The sequence below is a fragment of the Gracilinanus agilis genome, unplaced genomic scaffold, assembly GCF_016433145.1.
Source record: "Gracilinanus agilis isolate LMUSP501 unplaced genomic scaffold, AgileGrace unplaced_scaffold12530, whole genome shotgun sequence".
In the NCBI taxonomy this organism is placed as follows: domain Eukaryota; kingdom Metazoa; phylum Chordata; class Mammalia; order Didelphimorphia; family Didelphidae; genus Gracilinanus; species Gracilinanus agilis.
This window is the reverse complement of record NW_025343066.1, coordinates 1-12777: the sequence shown is the minus strand read 5'-3', so window position 1 is coordinate 12777 and position 12777 is coordinate 1. Positions and strand designations below refer to the sequence as shown.

The following is a 12777-nucleotide window of genomic DNA, read 5'->3' as shown; positions in this document are numbered from 1 at the left end:
ACCGCGCCCCCCTTCACCCCGGAAGCCAGAGGCGGGGTGGGTGGGGCCGGCGGGGCGGGACAGGGTGCGCCCCCCACTCCCCGCGAGCTTTCCCAGGAGGTCACGGGTCCGCGGCTACAGGGCGGAGCCTCTGGGAGTTCCCGGATGTAAAGCTGGGGTTGCGGGCCGGCTGAGCCTGGGAAGTGGCCGCGAGGAGTCAGGCGGTGGCCGGCGGGCCGCGGGCCACGGGCCTCGGGCCACGGTGAGAGGCCGTGGGGGAGGCCGGACCCCGGCCGAGGTGGCCCCGGGAGTGGGAGGACGGGCAGCCCCGCACGTGGGGGGCCAGCCTGGACTGCGCTGGAGGGTGGGACGCTATGGGTCGGGCCGCGGGGCTTCGCTGGCGCCTTCCTCCCCTTCCGTTTCCCTCCTCGGCGCTGTCGGCTTGAAGGCCAAAGCCTGGGCCTGGCTGACTTGACAGTCGTTTCTCGGGGTGCGGAGCTGCTGGATCTTCTGGATCCCATTTTACGAAAACGGTGATTCTGAGGCCTGGTCCTTGGCCTTGGGAGGGAGGAGAGATGGCCTGGGGACTTTCGGCTACTGAGGAGACTAAGGAGGGCCAAGTGATGGCCAGTAAGGACAGGATTAAGGGGCTCTTGCAATCCCGAGGGAGCAAGGGCTGGTGGAGGCCTTTGCCCCACCCTCCTGGGGAGCTTAGAGGGTGGTGGGGGTGGGTTCAGCTGGGCCTTCAAGGGAGCCCCGAGGTGAGTGGGAAGGGAGCCCATTCCAGGCATGAGGGTGGGGCCGGTAGATCTCGAGAAGTGGAGACCAGTAAATGGAAGGGATAGGAAAGTCTGGGAAGATAACTGGAACCTCCTACGCTGTTGCAAGACTTGAAGTGCCAAACCGAGGAGTTTGCTTCTTATCTCAGAGGCTGGAGGGAGCCCCTGCAGCTTCTCAAACCGGAGACTGACGGGTCTCCAAGCTGTGTTTTAGGAAGCTAATTTTGGCCACTGAGGGGAAGACATTGCAGGAGAGACTGGAAGCAGTTAAGAGGTAAGGGAGGGACTCCAGATGAAAGTGGTGACCATGGGAGCAGATAGAAGGAGCCAGATGTTATGGAGATAGAAACACCAAGACTTGGTTGTCACCTTTACCCCTGTGCTGGAGCTAAAGCTCTGGGAAATTCTAGGGTAGTATGGGGCCCACTGCCAGTCAGTTGCTAAGTCTTATTGATTGTTTCATCCCCTTTGGTACAGACACATGGTCACTTGCCTCCCTGATTCAGGGCCTCATCAGTCACCTTTTGCAGTGGACTACATTCAGTAGCCTCCTGGATTCCTTGTCACTAGTTTCTCCCCCTCCTTTAATACAGCTTTCACTTTTGCTTAGGTTTGGCCTTGGTACTCCCCTGCTCAAGAAGTTTCAAGGGCTCCCTCTTGCTTGGCATTTAATGCCTTCACCACTTGGGACTTCCCCATCATGATCTTACATTCTACCCTCCCCAGCTTATTTGCTTTTTTTTGAATTTGGCATGCAGTGCAATCTCCCACAGCCATACATTTCTTTTTTTTTTTTTTACATTTTTTATTTAGAAAAATTTTCCATGGTTACATGATTCATGTTCTTACTTTCCTCTTCATCCCCCAACCCCCCCCCCCAATAGCCGATGAGAATTTCTACTAGTTTTAACATGTATCATCGATCAAGACCTATTTCCATATTATTGATAGGCATCAACACATGTGTTCAAGCAGTTGTTTTTCTTCTATGTTTCTGCTCCCACAGTTCTTTCTCTCAATTTGGATAGTGTTCTTTCTCATGAAGTCCCTCAGAACTGTCCTGGTAGTACAGAAGTCCATTACATTATATTGTACCACAGTGTATACATCTATGTGTACAACGATCTCCTGGTTCTTCTCCTTTCACTCTGCATCAGTTCCTGGAGGTCTTTCCAGTTCACCTGGAACTCCTCCAGTTCATTATTCCTTTGAGCACAATAGTATTCCATCACCAGCAGATACCACAATTTGTTCAGCCATTCTCCAATTGAAGGGCATCCCCTCCTTTTCCAGTTTTTTGCCACCACAAAAAGCACGGCTATAAATATTTTTGTACAAGTCTTTTTATCTATGATCTCTTTGGGGTACAAACCCAGCAATGGTATGCACGGCCATACATTTCATTTGCACAGGCTCCTGGAATGCGTGCCCTCCTCACTAATGGTCCTCCAGAACTTTAGCTGTCTCCTGTGTGAAGTATTTCTTGAGGGCCCCCATCCTCCATTGGTGTACTTTCCTTCAAATGCTCTTTTATTCCCCTGCTGCTGTACTGTCCAGTTGAATGGAAATTCTTCCAAGGGACTGGCCTACTTGTCTTGGCATTTACTTTCTGAATCTCAAAGGAGAATGGCCACTTCTTGTCCCTAGAACACAGCCTTACTCACCGGAGGTGCTGAATAAACATTTATTAACCTGAATGGGCTTGGTTGAGAGGCTCCCAGTCGCCTGAGATTTTTCAGTAAAGGAACTCATCCCACAAAGTCAGATCAGGTCAATTGATTAGCCCCTGGCATATGCTAGGCCTTTCCTGCTAATAAGTGAGCCCCACTGATACAAAGGAAGGCAAAGGAAAGTCTCTGCTTTCCAGTGCTCACAGCCTAGTGGGAAGAGGTAGGAATGCCATACCAACAAGTCTGCACAAACAGGCTCCGGGCAGGACAAAGAAATGAGAGAGCATCTCAGAGGGCAGGCACTAGCATGAAGGGGATCCGGAAAGGCTTTGGGCAGAAGGTACAATTTGAGCTTCAGGCTCAAAGGCAGCCAGATAAGCCAGGAGACCAAGGAGTGAGAACTTTCCAGGTGTGGGGGACAGCTAGAGAAAATGCCTGAAGTCAGGAGATGGACTGTCTTGTTTGAGGAACTGCCAGGAGGCCAATGTCTAGATCCAAGAGTGATTGTGAAAAAGCCAGAGGGAGCCACTGGAATTTACTTGAGTGATCAGACTTGTGCTTTAAGGAAATCTTTTTGGTGGAGAAATGGAGGATGGCCTGGAATGGGGGCAGAGACTTGGGGCATTTGCTGCACTCCAGGTGTCAAGTGCCAAAGGCCTGTGCCAGTGGAGGAATGGTGGCAGAGGAGATTGGAGCTACATAGGCTGGATGCTGTAAAGGAAGAGTCAGTGGGACTCAACAACCGATTGAATGTCAGGGTGGGGGAATCTTATGAGATCATTAAGCAAAGTACTCTAGGTGGGGCAGATTCAGCTAAGGAAATTGAGGTGGGGAGGAGAACTGTCACCAAGAACTTGGCCGAAGAGAGCATCCAGGAGGGGAGGGTCCTCCAAGAATGAGAAATGGCACACTTGTTGACTTTGCTGAGAGCACCTTCGGTTGAATGATTGAGATTGGAAGCCAGAGTGAAGGAGGTTTAGAAGAGGTGGAGAGGAAAGGAGGTCCATCGATTGGAGACTAGGGGGTTGCCGGACTGGCCACTGAATACCACTTGCCTTGCCTTGCTTGTGGGCATGTCAACTTTTTTCCCCTTTAAACCCTTATCTTCTGTCTTAGTATCAATTCCTAAGACCCACTGGCAAGGGCTAGGCAATTGGGGTCAAGTGATATCTAAGTTAGATTTGAACTAAGTTAGGTTCTCCTGACTCCAGGCCTGGTACTCTATTCATTGTGCTATCTAGCTGCTCTATAACTCCACTTCTTTACTCCCCTGGTCACACTTGGGCTCTTCCTTCCTCCTGGCTGACTTCCCAGGACAGTTGGGCTCAGAATGGTAGGTTCCTCCCGTAGACATCCCTGTTGACAAGTTGTTTTGAATTTTGATACATTTATGGTTACAATATGAAGAGCTGGGTTGAAACTTTTCCTTTGAAGTAGGCAAGATTGGGAAGATATCCCTGCTTTGGTTGTGCTTTGAGGTGGCCTTTGGGCCAAAGGCTAGCCATAGGTTCAGATTTCTGTTTTGCCTCTCTAGTATAACTTCTCTGGGCTGCCTCAGTTTCTTTCCCTGTAAATGAAGAGGCCTCTTTTCCTTTTAAGCCTGTGACTCTTCAGTCCTAGGAGTACAATCATTAATGAGAAGCGAGAGAATGGAAGGAATCGCCAGTATAATCCTGATGGGTGTGGGTGTCCCTTTGGAGGGTACAGGGAGGCCAGCCCCTTTTTGCCTCATTTTTTGACCTTGGGGCAATATAACTCTGCTCAGTTTCTTCCCCTGAAACGATAGAGATTTTTTAGGAAATGAAAAGTTGGGAGTATAATCACTATTCCTCTGAGCCTCCAGCTAGAAAAGTTCCTAACATTATGGCCAGGGTTGAGCCCTCTTTCTTAATTTACATCTATTTCTATCTAAGTCCTGCCTCCAGAGGTAGAAATTCAGATGACTGAAAACTGTTTGAGCAAAGAAGGAAGCAGACTCCATTATGGGGTCTCTTATTAGCCAGGTGCTGGGAGAGGAAGGTAGGGAAGGAGCTGACCTTTTCATCCAGTTTCTCTAGAGCCTTGAGGTACTTGGTGGGGAGGAGGGGTAGAGTGGCTTGACTTGCCCTGCCCTGCCCCTTCCATTCTGAGGTGTTCTGATGGCCTGCCTCAGTCTCTCCCTTTTCCATTGCAGCTCAGGCCTCAGCTCTTGGGGCTCCCCTTTTTTCTCGAAGTCCCTCACTTTCTCAGTGCTTTTCTTTCCTGCTCTTCTGTTCTTAGGAGCTTGACCGGGGCAGCTCTCTCCTGGCTTGCTTTTCCTGAGTCCCCGAGTCCTAGGCTGCCTCGATGAAACACACAGGTGTGGTGGGTTCCCCCCGTCCCGATTTCCAAGATACTGCCTTCATCCAAGGGTCTTGGGCCTTTCCAAATTGATACTTGTGTTGGAGGAATTTAACAGCATGCCCTTGATTGATTCTATAAAGGGGTCTCCACTTGACTAAGGGGTCTCCTGGCTAGAGGATTCTCTGAGATTAAGTGGGTGAGATGATTGCTTCAGTTCCACCCAGACCCCTTATGACATAGGGTGGGAGCTGAAGACCTTCAAAAAACTGCATGAAAAATATTGAAGAGCATGTTTAGAAAATGCACTGCAGGCCTGGCCTTCGTGTACTACACTACTACCAATAGCTAGTGTTTATATATTGCTTAAAGGTTGGCAAAACAACCTTTACAAATATGAACTCATTTGATCCTCACCATACCCTGGGAGGAGGCAGGTGCTATTGTTATACTCCTGTTTTAGATGAGGTAACTGAAGCCCTGACCTGTTAGTTGACTTGCCTGGGGTCATCTAGCCGGAGATTTTTGAGATCGGATTTGAATTTAGGGCTTCTTGACTGCAGGTGGTGCCACTTAGCTGCCCCAAGCAGTCTTCCTCTCAAGGTTATCTCTTGCCTTTGAATCCCTGAACTATTATTGCACCTCAGTGATTGAGAGCTGGATAGAACCTTCAGGAATTGGACCTAAGGGATGTTGGGCAAAGTTCTGGAAGAGCATAGCTGCTGGGCTTTGGCCTCTCAATATCTTCTTGGACAAAGGTGCCTCCCTTTGCTAGGAGGAGCAGCTTTCTGGTCTCCATCACAGCAATGGTGTAGAAGTAGACAGATACAGTAGAAGAAGACAGAAAGAATGCAAGGGCTGAATGGGGAGGAGGAGGTGGTCGTGGTGGCGGTGGCAGCATTGGCATCGCCACCGCCACTTCCGGACCAGCTCTTGGCACCCTCTCCATCTCCACTTGGCCATATCCTGGGCACAGCCATTTCCCTCATCTCTCCAGAAGTCAATTTTCTGACTCTGTCTCCAGCCTTGTGCGCTCACACTTTTGAAAAAACAAAAACAAAAAAAACAAAAAAAAAAACCAATGGGAGTTGGGGGGAGGCGAATGCTCCTCCATTAGAATTGGTCTTTGGAAACAACATTCTTTATACACTCTAGAATCGAGCACACTAGAAATCCATGTTTTATTTTCCATGCATTCATCTGTTATTGTCTATCAATATTGAAAGTCTGTAGACCTCCCTCCCTTCCCCAAAAGCTTATAGGGAAAAAAACCACAGCAATTTCCTTTAGTTCTAGAGTGACTTGAGCTTCCTGGAAGGCCTCTCCCAGGTGCCCTATTCCCCCCAGTCTACTCTCTGTGGTATAGAATGTCTTTGAATCCCCCCCCCCCCAACTAGGACTGTGCTGGTTTTGGTCTTGTCTGGAGTGGGAATTTTGGGGGGGTCTTGATATAGCAAGATGCACCCCCTTTAATGGTTCAAATAATCCCAGAGGCCAGGATAAGCTGCAGACAGATATGGCTCTATCCCTTATTGAGCAAAGGATGGGGCATTGCTCTTGAGTCAGAGACCCAAAGCTACAGGGGAACTCCCCAATTTACAGGAAACCAACACCGTACCCTCCACCTATGCAAAAGAGCACCAATTTTAAAGGTCTGTGGGAAAGACTGGGAAGGATAAGGGTAAAGGGAGAGCAAAGCTGTATCTAATTAAGCTAATGATGTAAACTTAACCTCTATTTGGAGTTTCTACTGCTAGCCAAAAATACATTGAGAATAATCCCCTAATTTTCACTCCATACAGTCTTAAACCTTCCCTTTTGTCCTAAAGATCAATACCAAATATTGGTTCCAAGACAGAAGAGCAGTGGGGGTCCATCGACTTGCTAGGCCTGGTTTTCTGGCTCTCTGCCCACTGAGCTACCTTACTGCCCCAGTCTCTGCTTTTCCTAAGTGTGCTTGAGGCTGTTCAGTTGACTGGCCATGGTCTGGGGCCAGTAGCCTACCGTCTTGGAGGAGAGTGCTTGGACCGCAAGCTGAGGGGAATGTGTGAAGCTGTGTGAAATAAATGTCTAAGCTAGAGATCTGGCTGTGGTGTATCTGCTTTCTCGATGCTCTCAGACTAGGAGGTGCCTGTGATTTCCTGGGACTCTCCCTAAGGATACAAAGAGAGAAGGAACAGCTTGGTAGCTGGCACAGGAGAGAGTAACTTGTTGGAACCATCGGGGTGGTAACGTGGAGGAGTCTGTTGGGTTCAGGGATGTAGGCTCTTCCGATGTGGGCAGTGCTGACTGGGTCTCCTTCTGAGAACTGATTGCTCAGACTGACTCCATTGCCGGGGAACAAGCTTTATTATAAGACTACGTAGTGCCAGGTGTTAACTTGGAAATAAATACAGAACTTCCAAGTAGTCAGAAAGGCCACTCTTAAATTAAATAGAGATAGGCTCATTAATCTGGGCACCACACAGAGTCATAAACAGATTCCATATAGAACCAAAGGCTCAGAGACTCTGGAAACCACATCCCTGGGAGAAGACACAGCTCTTAGTGTCTACTGCCAAGAGATACTGAACCTGAGGGTCTCTTTATACCTTTTGGGAAGCCTTTGTAAAGACTAACCATGTGTAAACAGGCGTGTAGGCCCCTAACATTCCGCAGCCATGGCATTAGAGAACAACCAGCTGTGACAAATTAAAGACAAAGGTCAAACTCAGGAGCTGGGCTTCCCGAACGGAAACTTTCAACCAGTAGGGAAGCCTCCAAAACAACAAGGTGCTTATTAACATTCAAATCAAAATAGGTGTGCATAGTACTGGGGTTTCTCAAAAGTAAGGGTAAACCAAGTCATCCAGAAATCCATGTTGACACAGGGTGGCAAGTAAGGTAGGTAAATAAAGGCGAAGAGGAAGAGTGGAAGTTGGGGGGGTAGAGGGGGGCTCTCAGGAACACTCTAGATCTAGATCAGTTACTGAGGAAGGGGTCATTTGTTTGGGCAGTTGTTGCCCTGTTTCCAGGAAATTGAGGTCACATTGCCCATGGTTCACTCTGTTTGCCCACTGGGGTATGTTAAATATTCTGGGGCCACTTTAGATCAAGTTTTGCTCTCTTCTGCACAGACTCTGAGGAAAAGAGTGAGTGTGGAAATGGAGCATTGTTTGGACCTAGTCCTGTGTACTTGCTGTCCAGAGACCCAGACAGGGACTTGGGTTATGGCTAAAGATTGTTGTGAGGAGTTTTCACCTTAGTGTGAATCTAGGTGTCTTATTTGAAAGGTGGTCCCATACTAATCAACTAATTATTGTTTCCCTTTTCTTTTGATTGTGTACAGCTGCTTGGCAGGGTTTGTGGGACATTTCAGCCCACTTCACTTCTGTTGAGTTTGTAGCAGAGGCCTCAGAGTGAGCCTTAACTCTCTCCTTCCATTTCATGCTGAGGAGGGTCACAGGATTTAGAGCTAAGAGAATCTGTGGAGAATTTTCAAAAAAGGGCACTGAAGTGGCTTGCCCAGGGTCACATGGTGACAATCCCCATTCAGTGGGGCTCTGCTCTGAGCCTGACTGCCCTGCTTACATAATATTGAGTATGTTGGAAGAAGCTGAATTGTTGTTTCCTTTTCCTTGTGCCTAGGACCTTGGAGGCAGAATGCAGACAATCAAGTGCGTGGTGGTGGGGGATGGAGCTGTGGGGAAGACCTGCCTTCTCATCAGCTATACAACCAACGCCTTCCCTGAGGAATATATCCCTACAGTCTTTGACAACTATAGTGCTCAGATGTCTGTGGATGGCCGCACGGTCAGCCTGAATCTATGGGACACAGCTGGCCAAGAGGAGTATGACCGCCTCCGGACCCTGTCCTACCCCCAGACCAATGTCTTTGTCATCTGCTTCTCCATTGGCAGCCCCTCATCCTATGCCAATGTGCGGCACAAATGGCATCCAGAGGTCTCCCACCACTGCCCCAATGTTCCTATCCTGCTTGTGGGCACCAAAAAGGACCTTCGCAATGACCTGGCAACATTGAAGAGGCTGAAGGAGCAGAGCCTAACACCTACCACTCCTCAGCAAGGGACCTCCCTGGCCAAGCAGGTAGGGGCTGTGAAGTATCTAGAGTGCTCAGCCCTGATGCAAGATGGAGTTGCTGAGGTATTTGCAGAGGCAGTGAGAGCTGTGCTGTACCCGGTCACCAAGAAGAACACCAAGAAATGCACCCTCTTGTAGTACCCAGCAGGGACAATGCCTAGGCACCATGCAGAGTGGCCAACCCAGCCAGGAAACCTTCCACTTTAACATATTGGCCAGTCCTGGGGGGTACTTGAGTCCAGATGGGGGCTGTCACCTTGCCTTGGGACTGGGCCTGATTTGGAAGGGGACTTGAGAATTGGAGAGGGGGAAGGAGACTCTTTTCTTCCATCCAGACCAGAGCAGAGCAGGGCTGGCCACAGCTTGGCAGGATTGTCCGTGCGGTGTCACTGTCCCTGCCTGCCACCGCTGCTACCGCTGCTGCTCCTTGGTGCTAAGCATTGGTCTTTGGGGGGGGGGGGGGAAAGGCAGGTGTGATTTGTGATTGCATGCAGTTTTCCAAATTGTTCCATAACTTTTGTTCTTGTTTTTTGATATACTCAATTTTGAAAATGTTTTCATTTCTGTTTCCCAGATGTTCCTGGTGTTTAGTACTGTACCTCCCCTACTGTCCATGCTCTTCCCACCTCTCTCCCATGAAACTAGGCATTTTCACTGGAAAGGTCCATAAGAAATAGGGGCCTCTGAATGAGGCTAATGGGGCAGAATGAGCTAGTGGCCTCTGGTTTGAGACAAGTCCTCGCTAGGCCAGGAGGCTGGTTTCTTACAAAGCCCTACTTGTCTCTCTCTGGCCTTCAGGCTTTTCTGCTTTGCAGAATCTGCCTTGCATATCCCTGGAATGTAGCATAGAGTAAATGAAATGCTTATGTTGATGGAAAAGATCAATGGAGGCAATGGTGCTTTGGGAATCTGTTTTGGTGGCACTGCAGGGCCTAGTGGTGTCCACAGGAGAAGTCCTAGCATTTCATTGCCCTTTTCTACCCAGAAAAAAGAGAATGTAAGAAAGGGAAACAGCACTGAAGAACATACTTAGCTTCTTACCACTTACATTAAAGGGATTCTGGGCTGAACTTTGAGACTACTTGATGGGGACAGATTTTCTGCTTCTTATCCCTACCCTCTGAGGTTTGTGGCCCCATTTAAGGATTTGGTGATTCCCTAGAAGGAAAAAGAAAACCTTTTTATTTTTTATTCTGGGCTCTTATTTGGGAGGGACAGTCAGATGTAGTGCTGACCTCCCCACACACCCCTTTGAAAAATTACTACATTGAAGCTGTTGGGAATCTGAGAAGTGGAATTCACTGAAGAGAATGTGCCTTTTGTGATATGTGCCTTTTGAGGTCCCAGCATTCCTCTTAAGTGGTAGATTTGGGCCTGGGCCTGCTTAGAGTGAGCCTTCTAGAGGACTAGGAACCTAGGTTAGAAGCAAATGTGAGGGCTTGGTGTAGGGAATTTGCTCACTCCTCCCTTCCTCCCTCCCTGCCTTCCTTCCTGCCTGCCTCCCTCCCTCCCTTCCTTCCTCTTCACCCTAATCTCATTTATCAATTTTTTGTTTGAGATAAAACATATCATGCTTCCTGGTCACTTCATTCTCAATGGCAGGCAGTGCTTATTGGTGCTTCTACGTATCCTGACACCAATGGACTGAATGGTGAAAGAAGGGCTCAGAAAAAAAGATTCTGCCATCTATCATATTGGCTTTTAACTATTTCAACACCCATTCGTGTGTCTCTCTCTGTGTGTGTGTGTGTGTGTGTGTGTGTGTGTGTGTGTGTGTGTGTGTGTGTGTGTGTGTAACATTAACACTTTGGAAAAGAAAGGCCCAATATGAGGGAAGTGTGTGGTCCTAAAGAGCCAGCCACTTGTGGGTGTGCAGTACCAATTGCTCCAAATAAGGTCATGAAGAATCTGATGACTGAAAAGCAAAAGTCATACAAAACACGATTCCACATTAGTCATGTGCTCTCCCACCCCCACCAAAAACAACAACAAAACCAGACAGGAAAAAAGAGAAGAAAATCTACTCCTGAGGACGGGCAGCATGTTTCATTATGAGTGCCTGGAATTGTGGTGGGTCACTATATTGCTCACAGAGTTCCTAAGTCTCTCAGTCAATTATCTTTACAATATTGTGGTTACTGTGTAGATTGATCTGGTTCTGCTCACTTTACTCTTCATCAGTTCATATGAAGTCTTCCTAAGCCTTTTTCCAATTGATGGGCGGTACCCCCTCAAACCAAGGAGTGTGACTATTAATTTCCCCCAGTATATGAAGCTATCTGGCATGGGAGGTTACCTGGCTTCTCTGCATTAGCGAATGCTGGATTGCCAGTGGGGCCAAAGAATTGGCTCTGACTTGTTCAGTAGGGGCTATGAGCCTGGGTGTTGGCCCAGCATGGTTTTTTTTTTTTTTGTATACTTGATACGAACAGTGTACTGAGACTTACCACTGCAATTCTTGTGTGGATTTTAATCCTCTGGTGCCTTACCCCACATCCTCACACACTTCAAACCTGGATATTGCTTGGGCAAACTTTGGTTTCCCATAAAAATGGATTTACCCTATCTGTGGTGGAGCAGTAATCACCTGTGCCCTAGGCTGATGGGATGTGGTACTGTAACATACACTGGCAACTTGATTTTTATACTGAAATGGATTTTGTATGAAGACTAATATGCTAGAGTCACTTTTAAATTATTCATAATTAAACAGCGGTAACGCTTTGCTGATTTTCCCAGGCCTCTGCATTGTTATTGTCTCAGAGTCAAAGGATTCCCATTGCAAAGATTTCTTTCTACTACATGTATAGCAGCTCCCTACTTTCAAACACCAGATGAATGCCCCACAAGTATAATCAGCAGGTTGTCCATTTCCCATGGCCCTAATCCTTCCATCCCTTTTCCTTCCCACAGCAGCCAAATGGCTTCCATCAAGCCCAGTGTCTGTCTCCTCTCCCTTCCTTAAAGGAACACCTCCTTCAATTTCAGCTCCAGCAGGGAATCTTAGTCACAGGGATCAAAATTCACTTTACCCCCTAATCTGTTCTGGAGTCTAGGTACCTCTGCAGGGAATGAAAAAAAAAAAGCAGATGCTTTAGTATCTGTAACTGGTGGGAGGAGATCCTCAGTTTACCCAAGTGATTTCCTTTGATCTGCTTCAGTATTGGCGTCTGTCAGGAAACAATTCCCTGGTCTGGCTGAGTTTATTCCATATGTGAGCTAAAAAAAGAACCCAGGGCAGGGTGAATGCTAACAATTACTGACACACATATGGCCTTTAAGGTCTACGAAGCATATAGTCCAGTTGAGCCCCCTAACAACCCTGTGAGGCAGGCAATAGTTACAGCTACCACCACTCTACACTTGCCCAGCTAGTAGGCGACAGAGCAGGGGATCCGTGGCCAGATCTTCCCCGCCCCCAAATCCAGCACAGAGGCTGGCTCTGTGCCCCCTTCCCATGCCCTCCTCCCGGTCCCTGAATTCCATAGATCCGGCCCTGTGCTCTTTCTTGCCTCCTCTCCTCGGTCGCTGCTCTCGGGCTTTAGTGCCAGCGCGGCCGCCTGCCTGCCTGCCCGCTCTGGGTACTTTCCGAGGGCAGACTGCCCGGGCGCTCGGCCAGGGGCACCGGGAGGTGAAGGAACCCACGGCACGAGCGGATGAGCCTTAGCCTCTCGATACAAATGTAGCCATCGCTATCTGGCTCAGGGGGAGGATTTCTGCCCCGGCACGAGCTGCAGAGCAAGGGCGAGGGCAGAGAGGACGCTGGAGAGAGCTGACCTGCAGTGCCTGGAGCCGCCCTTCCTCAGTTTTCCTCCGCGCGCCTCCGACTGTTCCACTAGCTTATAAACAGTCGCACGTGGAAGCGCGTAGGTCGGCGGCAACTTCTCGGTCGGAGAGAGCAGGGCGGAGGCCACGTGACGGCACGCTCCCCACGTGACCCAGTGCCCACC

The 12777-nt window shown here is 48.9% G+C and overlaps 1 protein-coding gene across 1 annotated transcript; it reads left to right on the top strand.

The window, feature by feature from the left end:
* Positions 1-182: 182 nt before the first annotated feature.
* LOC123253990 (rho-related GTP-binding protein RhoG-like) lies at positions 183-9481 on the top strand. Its single transcript, XM_044683065.1, has 2 exons — positions 183-241; positions 8375-9481. Exon 2 carries the CDS (start codon positions 8390-8392, stop codon positions 8963-8965), a length of 576 nt encoding a protein of 191 aa, XP_044539000.1. The 5' UTR covers positions 183-241; positions 8375-8389; the 3' UTR covers positions 8966-9481.
* Positions 9482-12777: the final 3296 nt, after the last annotated feature.